Below are 27,224 nucleotides of genomic sequence, written 5' to 3'. Positions count from 1 at the left end.
ATGATTTTCTCAATCTGTTGTTGAGTGTTAAGAGCCGGAGTCATGTGTGTTGTGTGGAGAAACAATGTCTCTACCAGCAAAGGGAGTAATGTCAAGCTTTTAATATGCAACAGAGCTCTGTCCTTGCATAAAGCCATAATACATGCAAGGAATTGCAAATGCACTAATTGTTTAGGTCTCTTTTGTGCTCACGTGATCTTTGCCTGCTGCTCTACATCTTGAGAAACAACAGTAACATTTAGATCTAAGTTACTGGTTTAGGAGATAACAGCATTTAGATTAGAGAATGTGTTCCTATCACATTTCGACTTTTCCTTCGCAAAAATCCTGACTCTTCCCCACCAGCCATTTTTTTTTTTTAAAGTTGCCCGCCAGCATTTTTTGTGATTTTCACAAAAGTTTCACAAAATGCCTTCCATTCATTTTTTTTCTAAAAATATATATATATAAACATACAAATATATCAAATGAACCCAGTCTCATGAGGTTTCGTGATATAGTCATTTAATTTATTACAAATTTCCGCGTTTTTTCTTGAACGTATAATGAATTCCTGTTTTCGTGTGATTGGTTCCTCAACTGCTTTTTCCTATTTTCAAACCATTGTCCCTTCGGTTTAGGGTTAGATTTGGTGCTTGCATTAAAATGTCACTTTATGTATTGGTTTCTACAGTTTTTTTTTTATTTGTCGCCTGGCGTTAGGGTTAGAGTTGGGTTTGGGTAGGGATGTAATTTTATGTAAATCTAACCCTAAGCCGAAGCGACAATGGTAAGAAAATAGGACAAAACAGTTGAGTAACCAATATGTGATAATCACACGAAAACAGAAATTCGTTATACAATTACAAAAAAACATGGAAATTCGTGATAATATCACAAAAAAAGAATCAAAAAATGTTGTGAATATTTAACGAAATTTTGTGAGACTGGGCTGCAAATGAAAGAACAGACCCTCTGCTTTCAAACAAACAAACAAACCTCGGACAAAAAAAAAAAACGTTTCATCCTATCTATACTTTGTCTCTGCTTATAAATGCTTAATATGGGTATTTTTCTTTAAAGATAAAAATGTTTTAGCAAAAAGCTGAAATAATTGCATTTTTGTGAAGGAATTTTGTTAGAGATCAGATTCAGACCGATTATCAAAACATACACGGAGTTAAAAATTAGTCAATAACATTTTGGCTTCAGTTTTTTTCATAAATTGGATAATCGCGGTATTGCAGATGAACATAAAAATTAATCAGGAACACGTTTTTTTTGTGCAAATGTTTTCTCTTAATTGACGACATAACTCGTAAATGGCGGGGAAAGAGTTTAAGGCATTAAGTATAAATGAGAGTTGAACAACTAATTGATGACTTTGTATCTTTATAGAGGATTTCGTTCATTTATAATTTTTCAATACATCTTTATTAAACTCAGAGACAAAAACAAAGAGTGATTTCGAACAAGCATCCATTCCTGATTGAATGTTTATGGTCATTACTGAGCAGTTCCTATAGATCGGTCAGCGGCCCTACATACAGTATTTATATTTATGCATTTGGAAGAAGACGCTTATTTCCAAAGTGTCTTAAAGTGCATTACAAGGTAAACAATTATCATGTGTGTTTCCTGGGTTCAAACCCATGACCTTACGCAATGCTCTACCAATGAGCTATACAGGACCACAACATTTCAATACAACACAAGATCAAACATTGATGGTGTAGCATTGAACCAGTCTCATGAAATTACGTATCTTTAGTCAGATAAATTTTTGATTATTTTTCGTGATACTGTCACAAATTTCTGCGTTTCATTCGGGACCGTATCACGAATTTATGTTTATGTTTCATTGTCACGTATTGGTTACTCAACTGCTTTTTTCTATTTTCAAACAATTGTCACTTCAGTTTAGGGTTAGATTTGGTGTTTGTGTTAGGATGTCACTTTAAGTATTAGTTTATACTATTTTTTCTGATTTATATTTTTATATTTTCTGATTTTTAAACCATTGTCGCCTGGCGTTAGTGTTAGAGTTGGATTTGGGTAAGGATGTCATTTTATGTAAATCTAAACCGAAGCGCCAATGGTAAGGAAATACCACAGTGACACGTAAACAGAAATTTGTGATATGATCTCGAAAAAACGCAGGAATTCGTGACAGTATCACAAAAAAGAATACAAAATTGACGTGACTATAGGTACGTAAATTCGTGAGACTGGGCTGAGCATTAATGGCCTACAGCATACTTTACTCCCTTAACATGAGCTCTTGTTTAACACCGGCTGCTGTTCAACAAACAACAGCGAGAGGGTGAGCGAACGGTAATCTGTGCAGACAGGACTGCTGTTAAGTGAGCATTAACCGAGGGCATTAGGCTAATACCTTTGTCTTCAGTAAATATAGATTCACAGGACCAAGTGAGCAAATCCCTGTATCAATGCTACAATGTGTGCACAACTCTAAAACAAACTACCAGCTGTTTTCCGTCAACTTCTCAATGATCCTGCGATCTAAAGTATAGCAAATGTCTTTTCTCAAAGTCACAGAAATAAGTGACGTGAATCGATAGAGATAAAGCCTTTCTCCGACGAGCCGAAGCCACAGAAAATGCAGATTTCTTATTCTTGTGTGTAATTGCTGGAGACAGTAACAACAATATAAAATGATGGCTATAATTAGATCTACACACACAGCTGGGAAAAGCCGAATAAAACTGAGGAAATAGATTCATAATTTGGTTTTGTGAATGTCAGAGGTGGAAAGTAACTAATTACATTTACTCACGTTACTGTAATTGAGTAGTTTTTTTGTGTATTTTTACTTTTTTGAGTAGTTTTTAAAATCTGTACTTTTACTTTTACTTAAGTATGTTTTATTTAAAGTATTGTACTTCGCTACATTTTAAATCATATCCGTTACAGAGTAAAAAAATATTTTAAAAAGCAAGGTGATAAAGATGCGCAACGGATGTAAATGGGCAGGGCCCGGGGGAACGCGCAAAAAGAACCATGGAGACGGACGAGACAGGCGCGCGCTAATGCAGACCCGCCTCAATTCAAATCTTATGAAAGAAACCCCTGGTCATATTTAAGCGACCACTTTCCACTGACGCGAAGCGAGTGTTTCATTTCTATGAAAGGTAGGATTCATGCTCTTAAGTACGAAATTGCACGACGCGTTTTTAATACCATGCGCATTATCATTCCGACGTCTAGCAGCTTTGCGTCAAGTCAAACACAACTTCAAAACATCCTCGAGAATGTGCAGGTCATTAGTCATTAGACATTGCAGAGAGAGAGAGAGAGAGAGAGAGAGAGAGAGAGAAGAATAAAGGTCATCAGGTACCCAGGTCAGGGAAGTAAGAAGATAATAAACGTGTCAAACGTATATAGACATGGCACTCATCTCATTATATGCTCATTTAAACTATATATAGTTTAATAAAATAATGTATGTTACCAGCAATACATCAATTACAACCTTACTATAGTGATTGTATTTACTAGCTGCTGACCACCTTCAAAAGTGCATAACTCACATGTAAAATCATTAAACAATTCCATAAATGTTTCTTACTTTAAAAAAGCTTTTTATTTTATTAACTTTTTGTTATTGCACTTTAATTGAAGAGTTTGGTTCCAAAACGCGATAAACGCCATTTTTGAAAAAAATGAGTTACTGCCAAAATCAGTATTATATCAGGTCAGTATTTAAAAGTAAATAATTAATTTTACGCAAAATCCAATACCCGCCATGATATTCTGTCATCTTTTCTCCCTTTTTTCCCAAAATGCGACAAACGCCACTACTCCATTTTTACAGAACGCAATAAATCCATTTCTGATATTACAGCGGACCATTCACGCAATGTAAACAAACATGGCGGCGCGCTGAGTACACGGAATCCTAATTTTCCTCATCTACTTTGTACTTCGTGATCAACAAACAAAACAAAATAATACTTTAATAGCATTGCCAAACCTGTGATGGTTTTCTGTGACGGGAAAGAAACGTAAGCCATCAACAGCTAATAATTTCCGCGAGAGGCACTCGGTTGCTTGTTCTCCAGACAGCATCAAGCTTCTCATGCTAAAACATTGTGTTCTTAATATAACAAAGTAAGTGTTTTGGTTAATGCCATTAATGTTTATTTTTTAATCATTGTATACCACTAGTCAACTAAATAAATATAAAATGGTAAAGATGAATGCACATTTATACATTGATTTAATAGATTTATAGCATTTTGAAATAAAAATCTGTCATGGATTTATTGCATTTTGTGGAAAAAAGAATAAGTTTTTATAATAAATCTTTGAAAATCAAGTTATGGATTTGAATTTTTTATGTTTTTATAACCTAAAGATGCTATGTGAAAGTTTGTAACAGAAAATAGTTGTTTTCATCTTGTCGCTTTCTTGGTATAGAAAACACGTTTTTACCGAAATTTGTCAAAATGGATTTATTGCGTTTTGGAACCAAACTCTTCAATTGTAAAGATGTTCCTACAATTAAAAACAACTAGTTTGAGATGTATATTCCCTTGTCGTTTTTGAACTATACTAGAATCCTCCACCTCTTCCCGCTGTAAAAAAGTAACTTTTACTCTGAGTAAAGTTAAAATGACTTACTTTTTACTTTTACTTGAGTAGATTTTTAGACAAGTAACTTTACTTTTACTTAAGTAAAATATTATTAAAGTAACTTTACTTTTACTTGAGTACAATATTTTATTACTTTTTCCACCTCTGGTGAATGTACAGGCGTCAGTTAAATAATCACTGCACACTTTAATATATCTAATACTCAGGCTTAGAAATAAAATATATATTAACTCTATATTCTGTATGTACTCTCTCTATTATTATGTGGTCATACATAGTAATTATAAAATAGGTAAAAATTATATTTATAAAAAATTTAAATGAGCAGTGTACCAGGTCACACTGCAGGACACAACAAACACAAGTACAGTAAATCATGTTGACCCACAGTCACATTCAATGCTTACGGAATACAAATGTCCTATTAAGGCCTATTAAACCTTCCTTAGTGACCCAACATGCTTACTAAACTACAATCACAATAGCAGTCAAAGTTGTTGTAAAGGTCTTATTTACGCATTGCCAAAAACAACAAAAGATAAATCTCTTTTTTTAGATAATAGACTGATATAAATGACCTTTCTATTAAACAAGCATCCATTCATAAATCTATGGGGTTCCTTTTGTGCCAAAATTAAGTCGACATGCTATCTGTCTATGCTATGTGTCGTCTTCCATGTCTATGTGTCTGTTTAGTGTCTATGTCTATGTGATTGCTCACATGACTCAACTTTTGTCTGTGTCAACTCAACTTACTCCTGTCGTCTTTCCTTGTTGTTTGACTGTGTCGTATTGCTGTGTCAATGCGGCATGCGGCATGACTATGTGTCGTTTTCCTCTGTCGTTACCATGTGTTGTTACTATGCGTTGTTTCCCTCTGTCGTTACCATGCGTTGTTTCCCTCTGTCGTTACCATGTGTTGTTACTTTTCGTTGTTTCCCTCTGTTGTTACCATGCGTTGTTTCCCTCTGTCGTTACCATGCGTTGTTTCCCTCTGTCGTTACCATGTGTTGTTACTATGCGTTGTTTCCCTCTGTTGTTACCATGCGTTGCTTCCCTCTGTCGTTACCATGCGTTGTTTTCCTCTGTCGTTACCATGCGTTGTTTCCCTCTGTCGTTACCATGTGTTGTTACTATGCGTCGTTTCCCTCTGTTGTTACCATGCGTTGTTTCCCTCTGTCGTTACCATGCGTTGTTTTCCTCTGTCGTTACCATGCGTTGTTTCCCTCTGTCGTTACCATGTGTTGTTACTATGCGTCGTTTCCCTCTGTTGTTACCATGCGTTGTTTCCCTCTGTCGTTACCATGCGTTGTTTTCTTCTGTCGTTACCATGTGTTGTTACTATGCGTTGTTTCCCTCTGTTGTTACCATGCGTTGTTTCCCTCTGTCGTTACCATGTGTTGTTACTATGCGTTGTTTCCCTCTTTTGTTACCATGTGACGTTACTATGTGTTACCCTAATAATAATAATTTAATTAATATATGATATAATACATTCTTACAATGAGGTTAAATCATTGGAAAGACATAACTTTTCAACCAGAATTGCACGTCATTTAGCAAAAGCAAAAACGACGCAAAGTAACGTCACATGGTAACGACAGAGGGAAACAACGCATGGTAACGACAGAGGGAAACAACGCATGGTAACGACAGAGGGAAACAACGCATGGTAACGACAGAGGGAAACAACGCATGGTAACGACAAAGGGAAACAACGCATGGTAACGACAGAGGGAAACAACGCATGGTAACGACAGAGGGAAACAACGCATGGTAACGACAGAGGGAAACAACGCATGGTAACGACAGAGGGAAACAACGCATGGTAACGACAGAGGGAAACAACGCATGGTAACGGCAGAGGGAAACAACGCATGGTAACGACAGAGGGAAACAACACATGGTAACGACAGAGGGAAACAACGCATGGTAACGACAGAGGGAAACAACGCATGGTAACGACAGAGGGAAACAACGCATGGTAACGACAGAGGGAAACAACGCATAGTAACAACACATGGTAACGACTGAGGGAAACAATGCATGGTAACAACGCATGGTAACGACAGAGGGAAACAACGCATGGTAACGACAGAGGGAAACAACGCATGGTAACGACAGAGGGAAACAACGCATGGTAACGACAGAGGGAAACAACGCATGGTAACGACAGAGGGAAACAACGCATGGTAACGACAGAGGGAAACAACGCATGGTAACGACAGAGGGAAACAACGCATGGTAACGACAGAGGGAAACAACGCATGGTAACGACAGAGGGAAACAACGCATGGTAACGACAGAGGGAAACAACGCATGGTAACGACAGAGGGAAACAACGCATGGTAACGACAGAGCGAAACAACGCATGGTAACGACAGAGGGAAACAACGCATGGTAACGACAGAGGAAAACAACGCATGGTAACGACAGAGGGAAACAACGCATGATAACGACAGAGGGAAACAACGCTTGGTAACGACAGAGGTAAATAATGCATGGTAACGACAGAGGGAAACAACGCATGGTAACGACAGAGCGAAACAACGCATGGTAACGACAGAGGGAAACAACGCATGGAAACGACAGAGGGAAATGACGCATAGTAACAACACATGGTAACGACAGAGGAAAACGACACATAGTCATGACGCATGCCGCATTGACACAGCAATACGACACAGCCAAACAACAAGGAAAGACAACCGGAGCAAGCCGAGCCGACACAGACAAAAGCCGGGTCATGCGGGCAATCACATAGACATAGACAGCAAACAGACACACAGACATGGAAGACGACACACAGCACAGACAGACAGACATGGACACAGACAGTAAACAGACACATAGACATGGAAGACGATACATAGCATAAACAGAAAGACATGGACAAAGACACATAGACATGGAAGACGACACATAGCATACACAGATAGCATGTCGACTTAATTTTGGCACAAAAGGAACCCCATATAAATCTGATTTTATGAAATGTGCCCTACTTTTGTCATAAGGTGAAGTAATATCTGGCTTGATCTCAAACAGGCAAATTATTATACTAAGACATAAGTGTGCGTATGTGTGTTTATAAGAGTTTTATGATTACAGTGACAGTCTGTTTTTACTTTATGCATAATGATTTATGAGAAGAAAAAGCTGCCATATTGATTAACTCTGAAGTATCTCTCTCTTCTCTGACTAGGAAACATTAATAGGTGATGAGCAGTTGATGTACAGTACCATTACTGTAACACATTTTATTACATTACTGTATGATGGATTAATAGATCAGCTATATTAATATAAATCAAATCAGACCAGACCAGCTAAATATGGAAAGAAAAACACTTTACAATGGAAGCATTGCACTCTTACTATGTTGTTTTTACCCATGGTTTGGTAAAATATTGACAAACCCAACCATTGGTTTAAATGACCCTAGAAAATGTCCATATTTGATCAAACCATATTTTGACCAACAACAAACAGTGTACCATTTGGTTAAGATTAGATGCCCACATGAGAAAACACTGTATACTTTACTACAGTAAAATGTTGTATACTATGGCATATTACAGTAATTAATGTATACTTAAGTATTCTGTAGTCCTAACTATAGCCTACAAAATCGATAAACAGTAAGTAGTGTAGTATTCTTTAGTATTTACTATAGTAAATTGTAGTATACTGTGGTATATCAGCAATTGCAACACTGTTAACGTAGCCTATACTAGAATATGCTGTAGTATTAACTATAATAAATCGATATACAAGTATAATGAATCAATAAACCGTAATACTGTAGTATACTTAAGTATTTACAAGTATATACATTAACTATAATGAATTGATAAACTGTAATACTGTAGTATTCTTTAGTACTTACTATAGTAAATTGTAGTATACTGTGGTATATAACAGCAATTGCTAAACTGTTATAGTAGCCATACTAGAACATGCTGTAGTATTAATAATAATGAATCGATAAACCGTAATACTGTAGTATACTTTAGTATTTACTATAGTACATTGTAGTATATTGTGGTATATTACAGTAACTACACTGTAAACGTTGCCTATACTTGAATATGCTGTAGTATACTATAATGAATCAATAAACAGAAAGTAGTGTAGTATAATTTAGTATACTATAGTAAATTGTAGTATACTGTGGTATATTACAGTAATTACTACACTGTTAATGTTACCTATACTAGAATATGCCGTAGACAACAATACTTCGTCGCTGTCCGATGAAACTCACGTATGTTCATTTTGCCGATTTTGAGATTTTTCGACAGATTGAATGTCCAGGTTCATTTCCATATACAGTATGCGTCACATACCTAAATAGCCAATGAAAACTTGTGAAATCATGTCATCTGATTTTCACGTACCCGTTTGGTGTCAAAGCTGTCAATCACGCCGCATATCTTCCGCCTGTGAAGCATCTCGCCGGTCTCGTAAAGTTTCATCGAAGCTCAGCACTGGATATAGCCGAATAAACATGACAATGACTTTCCTTCGAGGTAAACGTTTCCCCCGGACGCCAGACTAACATCTAGGAGTTACTTAATTACGGTAGGACTGTGCAAACAAAGTGTCTGTCTAGCATTGGTGATATTTACGCTGGGGATTTCCCCACCACTTTTTGAAAGCATTTGGTTAAAATGTTCTGAAAAATCAAGCGATGCTTAAGACTGGTTTTGTTGTCTAGTGTCACATATGTTGCGTTGTATGCTTATGGTGTGTTTTCTTGTACATGTGTAATGAAATTCATTGTAATCATTTATTAAACGCGCTGCTGTTTTATACGGTATGGTGCTTTGGCACTGTTCGGTTGAGCTGGTGTTGCAGGGACTGTTACATGTGTGATGTGTGCATTCGACTTTGTTGAGGGTTTATACATTTATGCTGAGTATTTTCTTGTTGTTGACTGGCCTACGCTTTGCCCATTTTTGATGCGCGTTATTCAATATTTTTCCCATCCTGCAGTAATGTTTTTATCTGATCTTGTCCCCACCACTTTTCAACACAAACTGACGCCCCTGTTGTGTAGCATTCCCATGTCAGTGTATTGATTCATTGTCCCTATAGTTTGCAAGAGACATTTAATACATTTATAATTAATATTAAATAAACTAAGTGTATTTAATAAACTAAGACGTAGGCTATTTAATAAGCTGAGCGTATTCATCTGTCAATACGAAACGCGACTTGGCCATTCTAATTAATGATCGGAAGAACGCGTATCGATCAGAGTTACTGTAAAATATGCACGCATGTCCATTTAAACTCAATTTTGGTCAAATGTGGATTATATCATGACACTGGCAAGAATATGGTTACATGTAAATATGCCGTACCAAGTATGACAACGCTACATTCAACTGCTTTTGATAAACTGTGTTTTTTTCACTTTCTGAAAAGTTACCGTTTTGGACATACGTGAGTTTCATCAGGCAGCGACGACTTACTGTTTATCGAATCATTATAGTTAATACTTAATGTAACCTATACTAGAATATGTTGTAGTATTAACTATAATGAATCGATAAACAGTAAGTAGTGTAGTATACTTTGGTATACTATTAAATTGTAGTATATTGTGGTGTATAACACAGTAATTGCTACACTGTTAGCGTAGCCTATACTAGAATATGCTGTAGTATTAACTATAATGAGTCAATAAACTGTAAGTAGTGTAGTATACTTTAGTATACTATTAAATTGTAGTATATTGTGGTATATAACACAGTAATTGCTACACTGTTAGCGTAGCCTATACTAGAATATGCTGTAGTATCAACTATAATGAGCCAATAAACTGTAAGTAGTGTAGTATACTATTAAATTGTAGTTATATTGTGGTATATTACATATTAATTAATGTAGCCTATACTATAATATGCTGTATTCTCAATAACAATAATGTATTAACAGTAATGATTCGAAAAACTGTAATAATGTATTATACTTTAGAATTTACTATAGTAAATTGTAGTATACTGTGGTATATTATATGCTTTAGTATTAATTATAATGAATCAATAAACTGTAATACTGTAGTAAATTGTAGTACAGGCTGCTGTGGTATATAACAGTAATTACAGTTTGTTGTATACTACAATTCTTTAGTATAGTGAATTGATAAACTGTAGGCTAATCTAGTTTAAAATTTACTATGGTGGTGAGGTTCAAAAACACTGTACAGTATAGGAATTTTACCTCAGTTTATCAGTATTTTTCACGTAGGACTAATCATATTCAAACAGCTCCGAGATAAACTAGCTTGGAGAAAAACAATCTCGATAATAAAGTTGCTCCAAAGCTTCATACACAACTGGACCCTCTGCACTGACTTCACAGCTGACCCGACCCGACCCAACTCAACTGACAGAGACATCTACTGTAGCCTATTTTCTCAATCTACTGTAGCCTAGTGAAATCGCTGGATGTGCGTTGTATTGTTAAGAGCAGCGTCCGCGGAGACAAAGGCTCACCACATTATATATAAAATACAGTAACGGGGTCTCTTTTTAAACGACAATCTAACACTGCACAGGTCAAAACAGCAACAATGAAGTTCATCCTAACCACACAATATGAAATTTCATACAGCTGTGTTGTTTAACAGATAGGACGCGACTCACCTCTAAAATCACGCAGAGTGTCAGCAGCGCACCCGCCGCGTGCCTCTTCATCCTCTCCTGCATTACTGTATGGTGAATGGTGTCAGGACGGCGGGTTCATACTAGCATTAAACCTTGATTATTCACAGCAAAAAAGCTCTCATATGTGTCTATGGCGTCTGTCTGTGTGAAGACAACAGCGCCAGTAAGTCAGCTGTGGGTTTCTCCGCTCCTCTCTCTCGTATCTCTCTGTTACGAAATCCCCACGCAACAATGAAACAGATTCCCACTAGCAGAGCTATTAAACAGCTGAAGGCTACTGTCCTTCGTCCGTATAAATGACCAGGTTCTCATTTTTTTCTTTTTACACTGTAAATTCAATTTGTAAATTTTGTAATACGTACATTTTACAAATTATTGTAGTATTAAGAGGATAAAGAAAACTAACGTTAAAACACAGCAATTTGTGCTCCAAAGATAGAATTGTTCACTTAAGTTCATTGTGCATTAACTGATATTAACAGTTAGAACTTTTGATTTTATTAATAAATAGTTAATGTTAACTAATAGAAAAACTAATGCTAACAAATACAACCTTACACTGCACTGTTAAAAATTCTGTAAAAAAAACAGTATTACTACAGACTGATCTCACGGAAAGTTAGTGTTATAGTAACGAAAAATTTGATTAATATATTCGTGTCCGTGGCATGAAATTCACCGTTTTTTTCGTGCCTTGAGCACAATGTCTTTTTCGTGTCAGTCGCACGAATTTCTATAAATAGTTTTTCGTGTCCGTTGCACGACATTCTTTTTCGTGGCATTCTTTGTATCGTTTTCTCACTGTTTTTCCTATTTTCTTACTATTGTCGCTTGGGGTTGGGGTTAGAATCACTTTCTGTCACATTTTAGACATCCAAACTCCAACTCTAACCACAACTCCAGACAAGAATAGTTTTAAAAGCGGAAAGAAAAACATGTAGAAACCAATAGCCTACATAAAACTACATCCTAACCCCAACCCCAAAATCTAACCCCAAGTGACAATGATTTAAAAATAGGAAAAAATAGAAAGTAATACATAAAATGACATGAAAAAAAAACTGTGCCACGGACACGAAAAACTATTTATAGAAATTCGTGCGACTGACACAAAAAAGCTGAATTTCGTGCCATGGACAAGAATAAATTAATAAAAAATTTTGTGACTATAACACAATTTTCAGTTAGATCATGAGTATTACTGGCAGCTGTATTTATATTTATGTTATTTACTGTTATCAACAGTTTGTACAAAGTTAAATGAACATTAACCATTAACAAGTCATTATCTTTACAGAATAAAACTAAAATAACAGACTCGTGCAATGCATTCTGGGAACCAAAATCTGTAGGGATTTAGCAGAAAAAGGTTGATGAGGATTTCTGGTTCCAGAATGCTTTGCATGTGGTTATTTTATAGTTTTATTCTGCACTGAAAAACATTATTCATTCAATTTACTTATTTTTTATAAGGGTAAGTTTATTTATTTAAATTTATTTAAGCTACATTAAAAAATAATAATTATTAAATAAAAAAACTTTTTTGTTTAAATGTAGTTTAAATAAATTGATTGCAACCACTTACCTTAAAAAAAAATGGAGTAAATTGAATGAATCTTTTTTTTCTGTGTGTAAAGATTAATGTTTAATGTTTATTTAACTTTGAACAATCTGTTGTCAGTGAATAACATATATTTAAATGTACAGTAAGTTACTGGCAAACAGCTGCATAACTACAGCACATTTTTACAGTGTATTGTAAAGTTTTCCAACTAAATGTACCCTTTGTAGCTGACACTGAATACATATTGACAAAGGAAAACAAGTTTGTTCCAGGATTTTTCTAATCTGGATATGCCGTGTGTATTTTAAAGCTTTTCTAGAGCCACTATGTTACTGCAGTTGCTTATTCGCCTTAAGTTACATAAATATTTTGGAAGTATACTCTTGTAGTAATCTTGAATAAAACGGCAAAGAAAACAAGGTCTAAGGTGACATGCAACACAGATTAGAATCACGTTCTTACTCTCTCCTGTGTATTTACCTATGTCCGTTGTCATGGCAGCAGTTTTTATCAAAACAGAGAGAGAGAGAGAGAGAGAGAGAGAGAGAGAGAGAGAGAGAGAGAGAGAGAGAGAGAGAGAGACTGCTAGTTTGTGTCCTGCTGATGTTCTTTCATTTAATTGGGCAGCTTCACTAATGACTTAGGCCCTAATGAGTTGAGATAATTTGCCATGATAAACTGAAGTCCAGCTCTTGTTATGTTGCCATGAGTTTTTGAAGAGAGGATGGGGAATCCAATTACTTCTGTGAGCTATGACTCAAGCTGAATGTACTCATGATGTGTCCATGAAACCCAATTTAACAACCCTGGCTTTGTTCTCTAAACAAACAATGACGTGGATGGGTTTGTGTCGATGCTGCCTATATACTATATTGTCAAATAATCAGTATTATGGTAAAGTCATCCAGATATTTTTCTAATTATTTATTTTTCAGATATGATATTTTTCAGATATGATTCTAATGAATGAAAATGAATCTTGAATGCATGGATTGTATAATTTAATGATTGATAAATGTTAAAAGAGAAAACATCTGGTGGCTGCAAAAGTCAGGACTTAAAGCACTGAGGCACTAATTATGGATGAAGCGAAATAAGCACTTCACATGACAAATCTAAGCTCCTCTGGGTCTTCTGGATTCATATAACTGCCTAGACAACTCGGCTACACGAAACATTACAGCATTCTTATTGTACAGTAACATTAAACGTAAGGGGCAGTGAGAAAATCCTCAGAAATACTAAGGACTAAAGGAGGATGAAGCAAAATGTCAAAGCCAAACTTCTTCAGTTGATAAGTAAAGCAAAAGTCTTATCCAAGCAAGAAAAACAACATTCTTAAAAATAAGATAATGTTACAAGCAAACAATTTCACTTTAAAGAACGTTGCTGGGTTTGTAAGATTTGCTGGGATTGAATCATAAATAAATGATGTTTATAGTTAAAGTGCATGATTATTGTTTTGGTTTTTGCTTTAAACTGTCACTGTTATTTGTTGTATAGTGGAATTAAAAAATATATCTTTGCAGTGGCTTAACAAAGTCGGTATTAAAGACTATACTTAGAGAATTTGTTAAGACAGTTGCTAACCGTTATGAAAATTAACCATGGTTTTACTAGAGTTATATACTGTAGTAAAACCATGGTAACCACAAAATAACGGTGAGCTGGTTTTAGCTGCCGTGTGTCTCAATTCGTTCCCTAGCTCCCGAGGTCGTGAATCATATCGTGTACACAGGTTCGGGCACTGGTAAGGACCCTAGCTCACTTCACATTGGGACGATGTTCACTTATTTTTCTGTCACGGCTGCTTAAGCGCGTTGTAATCACTTACAGCTGTTACTCATCAACAACTGGCAAAACCAACATCTGTCTGACTTAATTTTAAAAACAGTACATTGTGAAAAATGCTGCCATTATTCTCTTACATATCTGTGCATAAAATTGGAGGCATATAATTACATTTTAAATGTAATAAATATATTTACAATTTTAAATAAATATTATTCTTTTAAATATTGAGTAGATTGTGGTCCCTTACTGTGTAGCAATGTGTGTTTATATTTACAACTAAAACAAACATTTGTCTTTATAAAAGTTCTGTAACATTTCATAAAGTTTATTGAGTTGGATCACGTGATGTTCGGTTGGCGAGCTTCAGAAAAGGTCACGTGATTTCCGGTTAGGGAACATAGGGATCATCGATGCTCACTGGTTTTTGCGTTGCATTGTGGGAATTTTTAGGGAACGAATGTTCCAGTGCACTGAACAGATTTTGCGATTGAGACAGCCCTTAAAATGGCCGACTCCCTGATCAGTGCCCTGACTACTGAACAAGGGAGCTGATTGAGACACACGGCTGGTCTCCCAGTTTGGTTTTAGCTGGTATTTCTAGTATAGCAAGCTGGTCTAGCCGTGTTTTGGTCACTTTTTAAGATGGTCTAGCTGGACTTAGCTGGTCAGGCTGAACGACCAGCTGACCCACCAGCTTGACCAGCTTTGCCAGGCTGGGAGGACCAGCTTAGACCAGCTACTGCCACCTTAAACCATGGTTAATTTTTGTAAAGTAAGAATTATTATGCATAATGTTCCCAACTTATTTTTTAACCTCTATTCAGAGTACAGTACATGACATGCTTAAAATATTCACCAGCACAGATGTATAATGCTGGAAATCATTAATATAATGATGTCCAATAAAATGCAATATTTTCAGCAATCATTGAACCAGCATGCTGATTATAGCATCAACACCAAATACTTGATACAACTATAACCACTTGATACTGAGTAAATAATAATGTTTGCTTGCAAATGTTAGTGTCCCAAGATACACACAAACTTGAATGAATAAAAATAGCTTGAATGCACTATAAGTATGTTTGGATAAAAGTCTAAAAATTTAATGTCAAAAGTGTATTGCGTGTATGTCAATGATACTGAACTTAGGAAGACTCTATTGTTAAAGGGGCACTCCACTTTTTTTGAAAATATGCTCATTTTCCAGCTCCCTTAGAGATAAACATTTGATTTTTACCGTTTTGGAATCCATTCAGCTGATATCCGGATCTGGCGCTAGCACTTTTAGCATAGCTTAGCATAATCCATTGAATCTGATTAGATCATTAGCATCGCGTGCAAAAAAACAGTGTTTCAATATTTTTTCCTATTTAAAACTTTCTAGTATAGCAAGCTGGTCTAGCCGTGTTTTGGTCACTTTTTAAGATGGTCTAGCTGGACTTAGCTGGTCAGGCTGAACGACCAGCTGACCCACCAGCTTGACCAGCTTTGCCAGGCTGGGAGGACCAGCTTAGACCAGCTACTGCCACCTTAAACCATGGTTAATTTTTGTAAAGTAAGAATTATTATGCATAATGTTCCCAACTTATTTTTTAACCTCTATTCAGAGTACAGTACATGACATGCTTAAAATATTCACCAGCACAGATGTATAATGCTGGAAATCATTAATATAATGATGTCCAATAAAATGCAATATTTTCAGCAATCATTGAACCAGCATGCTGATTATAGCATCAACACCAAATACTTGATACAACTATAACCACTTGATACTGAGTAAATAATAATGTTTGCTTGCAAATGTTAGTGTCCCAAGATACACACAAACTTGAATGAATAAAAATAGCTTGAATGCACTATAAGTATGTTTGGATAAAAGTCTAAAAATTTAATGTCAAAAGTGTATTGCGTGTATGTCAATGATACTGAACTTAGGAAGACTCTATTGTTAAAGGGGCACTCCACTTTTTTTGAAAATATGCTCATTTTCCAGCTCCCTTAGAGATAAACATTTGATTTTTACCGTTTTGGAATCCATTCAGCTGATATCCGGATCTGGCGCTAGCACTTTTAGCATAGCTTAGCATAATCCATTGAATCTGATTAGATCATTAGCATCGCGTGCAAAAAAACAGTGTTTCAATATTTTTTCCTATTTAAAACTTGACTCTTACATCGTGTATTAAAGGTGCAGTGTGTAATTTTTAAAAGGATCTCTTGACAGAAATGCAAATTAACATACAAAACTATATTATCAGGGGTGTATAAAGACCTTTTTATAATGAACCATTATGTTTTTATTACCTTAGAATGAGACGTTTTATCTACATACACCGAGGGTCCCCCTACGTGGAAGTCGCCATTTTGTGCCGCCATGTTTCTACAGAAGCCCTTAACGGACAAACTTTTCTTACTAAGTTGTCTCCGTCGATGACATTTTTCTGGTGAAGTTGTCTCCGTCGATGACATTTTTTTTTGGTGGTGGCTACCGCAGCTTCTCTATGCATTTCAAAAGTGAGGGAAGAGCAGTGGACTGAGCCATGGTTGCAACCTCACCACTAGATGTCGCTAAAATTTACACACTGCACCTTTAAGACTGACGGTAAATTAAAAGTTGCAATTTCCTGGGCAGATATGGGTCTCATGATTTGTGAGGTAGAAAGAACCCAGGCGCAGGTATACACAAAAGGGTTTTTATTTTTAAAAAGGAAAAAAATCTCATGGGGGTAAAACAAGGTGATGATAATAGGGTTAAACACTAAAAAGACTTGATAATAAACTTGACAAAAGACCTGACAAAACTAGACTTGGCTTTTAAAAACACATAGTAGCATATGAAACACACGGTAGCCTATTTTACATAATGAATTGTCACAAAAAAACACAAGGACATTAAATAAGTGAGAAAATCAAGAGGGCAACAGGTGACATGAATGAAACAATAAGAAGGTAAGTAACGAGGAAACGAGGAGGCGGGGACAAGAGATAAGTGAAAACAAACCAAGTCCACTTGCTACTAGACATAACACGTGGTCCTGGCATGATCCTGTCACAAGGAGAAAAAACTATGACATGAAGGCAAGACCATGACAGGGTCAAAATTATTGATTTTTATGCAATGATATTAAGTAATGATCATGTTCCACAAAGATATTTAGTAAATTTATTATCTTAAATATATATATATATAAAAAAAATTTGGCACCCTCAGATTCCAGATTTTCTAATAATTGTATCTCAGTCTAACAAAACCATACACTAATGAAAAGTTTTTTGTTATTCAGCTTTCAGATGATGTATGGATCCAAATAAAAAATACCCTTATGAGTGGTTTTGTGGTCAAAGTCACATTTCTTTGAAATAGGGTATTAAACAAAAATAGGGCATTTTTTGTAAGTTCCTGCAGATGTTATAAAGGTTCTTAATGGAACCATACAGCCCAACAAAGAACATTTAGGAATCTATATTTTCTAAGTTCTTTGCCAATGTAATCACACACTTGCTCATACTGTCATAAAGGAATGCGATAGACATTCTGAATGCATTCCCTTCCCTGTGTGCTGACTCAGACTCCTCGGGGATGGGGAATATTACGACGGCATGCAGAGGAGCTGACACAGCGAGCCGGTGCTGCGGGTTACAACTAAAAAGCCATTAGTGGAAAGGAAATCTATTTCCAATCTTCCTCCATGGAAAAGGAACAACCTGCCCTGCCTACCTGTGAGTGCTCATTTATCTCCAGTATGTAGATGGCATTCAACATGCTGAAAGCATCACTAATAGATTAATAGATTTAAAGTGCCTTGATTTTAGTGACTCATACTGTAAGTCCTCAGAATATAAAGAAGGTGACATAGGTTCATTTTGATGAGTTTTTTTTTACATTTATGCATTGAGCAGGTGCTTTTATCCACAGTGCATTCAAGCTACATTTGATCAAAACCATAATCATTGTGCTGCTAAGAAATGCTAGGGTTTTTTTTTAAATAATTTTTTATGTTTTTTTTTTTTTTTGCTGTTGATGTCATTTAAATGTTATTTTTTAATTATTTAAAGAAATTTTCCATCTGAAGATTCTATGCAACAAATTGTAGCTTAGTGATAAGGTCAAAGCTTTATCATAAATAAATCCACAGCTATTGACCAATCAGCATCAAGGTCTGCAGCAATCTGTACATTATATATTAGATGAGGTTAACTTCAATCTTTCTGTGTGGTCTTATAGAAAATCCTGGACATTTTAATACCTGAAACAAACACTTTACCATGTTCCTGCAATCACTTAGAAAACCAACTGCTCAGGCATATAACATGTCATAGAGAATAGAAAGGCCTATTTTCATCCACCTGGAAATGGCTGACTCATGTGCTTTCAAGGGAAAACATTTTGAGATGACTGTAAATCTCCAACCATTTGACCCTGTATCCACTTCAAGTAATATATCATTTTCTTTCATTACCAAAACAACGTGAGCACCAGACATTATATAGCATCACAGATGTGTCCCATGGTGATGGTAATGATGTTTTCTGTGTACTCAATGCATGCATGAATGTAACAGGCCCTGTGAGCAGGCTAAGGTCCTCTATATGTTATTGCCTACAGCTTACAAACAATTGGTCTCAAATTGTTTGTATACGAGGTGGCTAACTCGGATGAATCAAATGCACACTTGCAAATGCTTTCAACTCAGTGATGTTGGACTTTTAATTGTATGCTTTTGTATGACTCACTTTGTACGATACAGATACATACGAATCTTGATATAAACCATGATACAAAAACCCAGAGAAATTTGACAATAAAAGAGTACTTAGAAATTGTAAATGCCTGCAAAAATAAAATTAAATTCTGCAAAGCACCTACTTTAAACTCATATCACATATTAAAGGGATAGTTCAATTTAAAATGAAAATTCTGTCGTCATTTACTCATTCACATGCTGTTCCAAACCTGTATGAATTTCCTTTTTCTGATGAACACAAAAGAAGATATTCTAAGAAATGATGGCAAACACACAGCAGTAAGCGACTATAGACTTCCATAGTAGGAATAAAAAATATGATGGAATTGAATGGGTACCGTCAACTGTGTGCTTACCATCATTTATCACAATACTTCCAAAATATTTTATTCCTACTATGAAAGTCAATGGTCACTTAAAGGAATAGTCTACTCATTTTCAATATTAAAATATGTTATTACCTTAACTAAGAATTGTTGATACATCCCTCTATCATCTGTGTGCGTGCACGTAAGCGCTGGAGCGTGCTGCGATGCTTCGATAGCATTTAGCTTAGCCCCATTCATTCAATGCTACCATTTAGAGATAAAGTTAGAAGTGACCAAACACATCAACGTTTTTCCTATTTAAGACGAGTAGTTATACGAGCAAGTTTGGTGGTACAAAATAAAACGTAGTGCTTTTCTAAGCGGATTTAAAAGAGGAACTATATTGTATGGCGTAATAGCACTTTTGGGAGTACTTCAACTCGCCTGAAAAGTCCGCTCCCCTTCTCCCTCTCATAATGGGAGAGGGAGGGTGTTACTGCGCCGAGTTGAAGTACTCCCATAAGTGCTATTACGCCATACAATATAGTTCCTCTTTTAAATCCGCTTTTTTAGGCCAGGGTGGGGTCAAAAAGGGAAGAGTCCAGCAGCTGGGTTGATATAAGCCAGAACATTTTTACATTTGACCCAACAATGCATTAAAACAACCCAGAATTTTGGGTAGAAACAATGAAATTACAATTGAAAATAACCTAGCATTTTTTTAGAGTGTAAATAAAAACTAATCCCATTTTAATTTGAGTCATTTATCATATATAAAACTATTTGGGGTCAATATGACCCCAAGATTAAAAGTGTTTGTAAAATTTAAACATAACAGAAGTGATAAGCGTATAAAATATCACATAATCAAACAATATAAATAATGCAAAAAGCTGACAGCTCTGCTTTAAGTAACTGAAGCCACAACGTGTTTTGGAGGTCGTACAGATAGAGTTTGCTTTTATTTCTTCATTGGCAATCACAGTCAAGCTGATATTCAGGTTGTCATGGCGATTGGAGGAAGAGACTGAGGATGCCTGCCAGAATACGGTTTTCATCTTTAAACCTTAATCAGATCAGATGAATTCAGCAGACATTCATAACATTTTGATGACTATGACCTAATGTAGAGTGAAATCTACAAAGATTTTGCCTGCATAAAGGCCTGATATTGGAACTGAACTCTCTAGATGCATTTACATTTTACTTGCTTTTCATGCTTAGGATATCCTCATGGTTTTAGAGTCCATTGTTGTGATGCAAAAACTACTAATCAAGCAGAAAAACAGACCACGGTAAGGGCAGACACACTCGGATGATTCTGTTTAAAGCCACATACAACCTCTCATAATCCAAATATAATATTTGATATTTAGCATAATAAGTATATTAAAGTATAAGTCAATTTTCTTATAAAAAAATCCAGATAATTTACTCACCACTATGTCATACATGGTGTTGGTGTTTTTCTTTGTTCAGTTGTGAATAAATTGTGTTTTTTGAGGAATTTTTCTCACTTTAATGGACCCCAAGACTTGGCAGTTTTAATGCAGTTTAAAATTGCAGTTTCAAAGGACTCTAAACGATCCCAAACGAGGCATAAGGGTCTTATCTAGTGAAACGATTGTCATTTTTGGCAAAACATAAAAAATATGAACTTTTAAACCACAACTTCTCGTCTTCCTCCGGTCCTGTGATGCACCAGCGTGACCTCACGCAATACGTCATCACGTCAAGAGGTCACAGATGACGTATGTGAAACTCCGCCCCAGTGTTTACAAGTGTGGAGAAAGAGGACCGTTCTGATGTTGTTGTAAGTCGAATGATACTAATTAATGTCTTTGTGTCAGTTTATTGTTTAAAATGTCCAACAAATGTGCGTTTCATACATGTAACACGTGACCTTTCGACTTCATTACGCAATTACGTAAGGTCGCGCTGGCTCGCCACACAGCCGGAGGAAGAAAAGAAGTTGTTTAAAAGTGCATATTTTTTATTTTTCTTGTTAAAAATGACAATCGTTTCGCTAGATAAGACCCTTATGCCTCGTTTGGGATCGTTTAGAGTCCTTTGAAGCTGCGTTGAAACTGCAATTTTAAACTGCATTAAAACTAATAAGTGTTGGGGTCCATCAAAGTCCATCAAAATGAGAGAAATCCTGGAATGTTTTCCTCAAAAAACATAACTTCTTCTGGACTGAACAAAGAAAGACATCAACCGTTTGGATGACATGGTGGTGAGTAAATTATCTGGATTTTTTTTATTAAGAACATGGAATCATCCTTTAATGCAAATATATGAATGATTATGTAAGTTACACGAGGAAAGTTACATCTGCAACTAATGCTGAAAAATACACGAACAACAATAAAATGCAATTCGATAAAAGTCACAGCACATTAGCTATGTCAAGTCTTGAGTTTACTATATGAAAAAAGGTGCACTAATGCCCCCTGTTGGTATAAATTAGAGGTACAACAAAGTGCCTTTAATCAATGGTAAAGTTTTTCAACTAATACTATCAGTAGCACCAATGATCTAACAACACTTTAATATTGTGTACAATTTTCCACTATGAAATAAGCACAAACAGATTAACAATCAGAAACAGTAATTGTCAATAGTTATAATAGTGTAGCTCATTGCCCAGTGTAATTTCACATATTGCCATGCAATTTGTTTGTAGTCTAAAGAGCAAGATAGCTAAAATAGCACACTTTGTCAGAATGCTTCTATCCTGAATACTGTATCCTTGGCTATTAAAAAAAAAAAAAAAAAAACATTGCAGGCCTATAAATAATATAGTCTGTACACAGGATCCATGTGGGCTTTTGGAGAGCCAGACCTCTTTACAGTCAACAGATAGTATGATTATGCAGTTTAAAATGCTGTTTATAAAAAATATTTTATTTTCAAAATTTACATATTTCCATTAAAGCTTTTATGCATCTCATGATGATCATGGTCCTTAGTCAAATGAAATGAAATGAACAGATTAAGAATTCTTACACAGTATTAAACACAGTAATGTGCAAAATACCCGACACTAATATATTTTATATATTTGTATGATATATTTGTAGGATATCCTTCACATTATTGTTTTAAAATGAATAAAGTGATTTTATTTTTTCTCATTATTATGTTTATTTATTGCTGATCAACCTCATTATTTCATTGTTCACAGCTCATAAAAGAAACATATTTGGATCAAGTTTGCCATCTAGAGGATACAATTATTTAAGCAGTCAGTTGTCTCCACCAATACAAATGCAGAATAAGCATTACATTTTACACTCAAAAAGTCTATTCTGAAATTTCTCTGAACAAACCAGTCATTTTTTTAACAAAACGAGGTTAGAAATATACAGATATGAAGTTTAAAGCAAAACATCTAGTCCATTCCTGTTTACATTACATTTACATTTATTTATTTTGCAGATGCCATGCACTGTAAGCCAAAACGTGCTGCTCACTTACAAAACTCTACATTTTCTTTCATCTACAGGTATACAAAACATGATACAAGGCAACTGTAACTTAAGGACCTATTGTGTACCTTTAAGAAGTTATAATATTGCACCCCAAATAGTACAAAATTTCAGTATTTGTATAATGCAAAATAAACCAAAATGTACCACTGACAGCTGCTTTCCTGCTTCACAATAGAGGCAGAATCTACACTAAAATCTGCACTAGAAAAAAAAGATACAAGACAGCTTTGAAACATTAGATCAGTGCTCTTTTAAGCACTTCGCATTACAAAGATGTACAGTAAAGGGAGAGAACCATACGCAAACCATTGTGTAGCCAACTTTACCTTCAGTTAATGTAAAATTCATACAGTTTCTGCTTTATGACTTTACTCTTCTCAGTGGGTGCCTTAAAAGACTTTCAAGCAGATTTTTATCCTTCAAAGCCTTTATGACCTTCTTTGTCTTGTAGGCAAGTGTTTAATGTAATGCCTCTTAAAACAATAGCAAAGGCTAAGCTCAAATACTGATTAATGCTTTAGGCACCCCATTAGGCTGAAGGATCAAAATATATTTGTGCCAAAATCATGTGCATCAAAATATTTTCTGCCTGAGATCTTTTCAGCATTTGCTATTCATCATCCAAAATGCTGCTGTTTGACATGTTTAACCTTCATATGTTTCTTTATGTTTCGATACCCAGACGGCTACCTCAGATTGATTATGAATAGCTTTTCACCAAACATGGATAAAACTTTTCACAAACTTTTTATTTCACAAACAGCATCTGCTCAACTCAAAATCACAATGAAACAAAGACATAGACTCTTACGACATAAACAGAGTCCTTGAAAGAGAGAGTTTTGATAACTTCAAAAAGCTTGGCCATCAGGTGATTCATGTAGACTTCACATAGTTCCTTGAAGCTCATAGTGAGCCACTGAAATGCAATTAAGTTAGAGGCAAATAACTGATTTTTCGACACTTAATAGTCAAGAAATGCATTGATTTACAATATTTATATAATCACACCGATATGTGTAGGTATTGTATGTACATCAACAATGTTTAAAAAAAAATCCACTAATATAGGGAGAATATTGTGGTCAGCTGCTGCCTTGTTAACATGTTTTACACTGTCTATCAATTTTAAAGCTTTACAATCCATCACAGTGTGTAGTACAGTATGTGTGATGTGTCTGATTTAATATGTACAAAGTTTCTAAAAAAAACTCATGAGGCATTTCTTCATTTTTTGGGGGGGGGGGGGTGTTAAATAATAAATAAAACTTTCATTAAGTTCATCACATTCAGTCTGTTCTGCTGCAGCTCTATGGAGAGTTTCAGGAACATTTAAGAGGATCCATAATTCACTATTTCCGTCAAAAACTGGGTTGCACAGTACGTGTACTTACCTTGTACATATTTGCTAAATATGTTGTAATAACAGACAAATGTGTGGTACATACTTTCGAGTATCTACATGGTAATTAAAGGGTATCATTACTTTAGTTACCAGTGGTACATACTTGGTTAGAAAGATGTCAGGTCATCATGTATTATCATAGTGTTGGGGTTAGGATTTAGGATTGTTGGACATAATTATGCATAATTTACTACTATTACTATTATAATTCAATGCAAAGTGTAAAAAATAAAGCCTACTGTAAAATTAAGTTTTACTCAATCTCTTTATAGAAAAAATGAACTAATTAGATGGTTGTTGGGAAAACAACACACCATGCTAAAAATGTATGAAACAATTAACTAACTATTTCAAACACAGATTGAGATCAACAATCGAAACTCAATTATTACTCAATTATTATATAACACCTCAACAAACAACCCAATCTAACACAGTCACATTTCTTTAATTTTTGTTTTTTTTGTGTTTCTGTACTTTTTGTAAATTGTTTCTGTACCTCTGATTTAATATGAACTCTTTAGGTGCAAAGGTGTACTTTTAAAGGTTACCGACTATATCTCTGATCCAACATGCAGTTATTATGATTAACAAGATGTAAACAGAATTGCATATCACAATAGTGATGTAATCTTATGGCAATTCGTATCAGGCTGGAGAAAACAGATATGAGTTCTCTGCCCTCAGCCATATGAAATTTATATAAGCATATACACATGTTTATGGGTGTATTTTTCTTGTGTTTTATATATTTATTCACCAATTATCGACTGGTATACTTTATTATTAGACTTTTGTGTAAGATGTTAACAAAATGTATTCATTTACACTCATATAATGAAGTTTTCATCTTAAATGTTGCATTGTTCTTTCACCTCTCTCGTCTCAGGTCTTAAAATCTGGAGGATTGTTTAATGTCAGCAAGACACGAAACATAATGAAACAAATAGCTTTCTGAGTGATGATTAAATGATCATTAAATGTTCATTAAGATATCTTCACTGCATTAATATTCATTTGAAGAGTTGTCTGCTAAAAGCAGCATAAATATAAATGTAGTCTAGCAGTCTATCAGGTAATTATGATTAGATTTGCCTGTAGATGGCAGTATGGCACTGTTTAGTCGCCCTATTGAAAGTCTGCTGGCAGATGCCATTGAAGCATGACAGGTCATTTAACATCAGGCTTCCTTAAATGTATGATTCACTGCATTGAGAGTTCACAGGTCTGTCTGGTGTGGAAGTGCTGTTTTTGGTCTTTTTGAGATAAAGAGATCTGGGTTATCGGTTCTTGGAAAAGCCTCATTTCGATTAGCAACCCCAAAAGCTGAACGGTTTAATAAGAGTGTCAGCATATTTGAATCTGAGCATGAATAATTAACTTCTCACTTCTATCAGCCCACTCAGCTATAGGTTTAATATATAGGATGGAAGATACTATCCACAGTCACATGGCAGAAATACAGAGAAACCGTGAAGGCTGTTCCTTAAAACCATTCAATAACCCAAACAGTACAGTACATACCAATAAAAATACATCTGGTGGTGGTCTTTAAACATCCTACTCTGTACCATTTAGGTTCAGATATGTTGGCTATCAGGTGTGCTTTTGGAAAGGATACTGCCCCAATGACAGCTTTCCCTTTCTATTTCACAGTAAATATGAATAAATTCATAAATACATATTTGACTGTTATATTTTTTCAGTTTCTATTTGATATACACACAGAAGCCACTTATTTACATTTATGCATTTGACAGACACTTTCATTCAAAACAAATATACATTTTTTATCATTATGTTTGGGGATTTGCCAACTCTGCCAACTGAGCTACATAAATTCCTGCCAGATGTTTTTTTTTTTTTAGATTTCTTGTATTGTGGTTTCCTTCTGCTTTGGTCAATCAACACTGAATGGTGATTGACCAAAGCAGTCTCACTGAGGTTCGTAATGTCACGTAAATTTTTTATTATTTTATTCGTGATATTATCACGAACTTCCGCGTTTTTCATGATTGTATAACGAATTTCTGTTTTCGTGTGATTATCACGTATTGGTTCCTATTTTTAAACCATTGACGCTTCGGTTTAGGGTTAGATTTGGTGTTTGCATTAGAATGTCACTTTGTGTATTGGTACGCAGCTAATTTAGTAAGTCAGATAGAGAGAGACCGAATCACATCAACTTAACTTTACTGTTTGCTCTTGCTGACATAACATCAAACTTGAAGAGAACACACGTTTACCTGATTGCTGTTCTCGCATTTCACTCTCTTTTTGGTTCCTTTTTCTTTTTTCGTGGCCAGATGGATAGCTCCTCCGCTTCATATTATCATCTCAGTAAACAGTAACACACGCGCTGTAAAATGAGGCAGGGGGAGGCGGGGCCTTACGTAATATGCGGGGCCCTACGCAATCTGCGTAGTAAGCGTATAGGGCCGATCGGCTCTGGGTTTATACAATTTTTTCTGATTTATTTTTTTATATGTTGACTGTCCTTAGGTTTTTTATAGTTGGGTTTGGGTAAGGATGTCATTTTATGTAAATCTAACCCTAAACCGAAGCAACAATGGTAAAAAAATAGGACAAAACAGTTGAGTAACCAATACGTGAAAACAGGAATTCGTTATAC

The 27,224-nt window shown here is 35.3% G+C and overlaps 1 protein-coding gene across 1 annotated transcript in view; it reads right to left on the bottom strand.

The window, feature by feature from the left end:
• vopp1b (VOPP1 WW domain binding protein b) overlaps positions 1-11,515 on the bottom strand; it is a 49,812-nt gene extending 38,297 nt beyond the window's left edge. Inside the window, exon 1 of the mRNA XM_055181624.2 lies at positions 11,253-11,515. Within this exon, the coding sequence (XP_055037599.1) occupies positions 11,253-11,315 (63 nt within the window). The 5' untranslated portion in view covers positions 11,316-11,515. The remainder of the gene's footprint in view (positions 1-11,252) is intronic.
• Between the last annotated feature and the right edge of the window lie 15,709 nt (positions 11,516-27,224).

Source organism: Misgurnus anguillicaudatus, chromosome 25 (assembly GCF_027580225.2).
Source record: "Misgurnus anguillicaudatus chromosome 25, ASM2758022v2, whole genome shotgun sequence".
In the NCBI taxonomy this organism is placed as follows: Eukaryota; Metazoa; Chordata; class Actinopteri; order Cypriniformes; family Cobitidae; genus Misgurnus; species Misgurnus anguillicaudatus.
The sequence above is the reverse complement of the archived record's forward strand: the minus strand, read 5'-3'. Positions and strand labels throughout refer to the sequence as shown.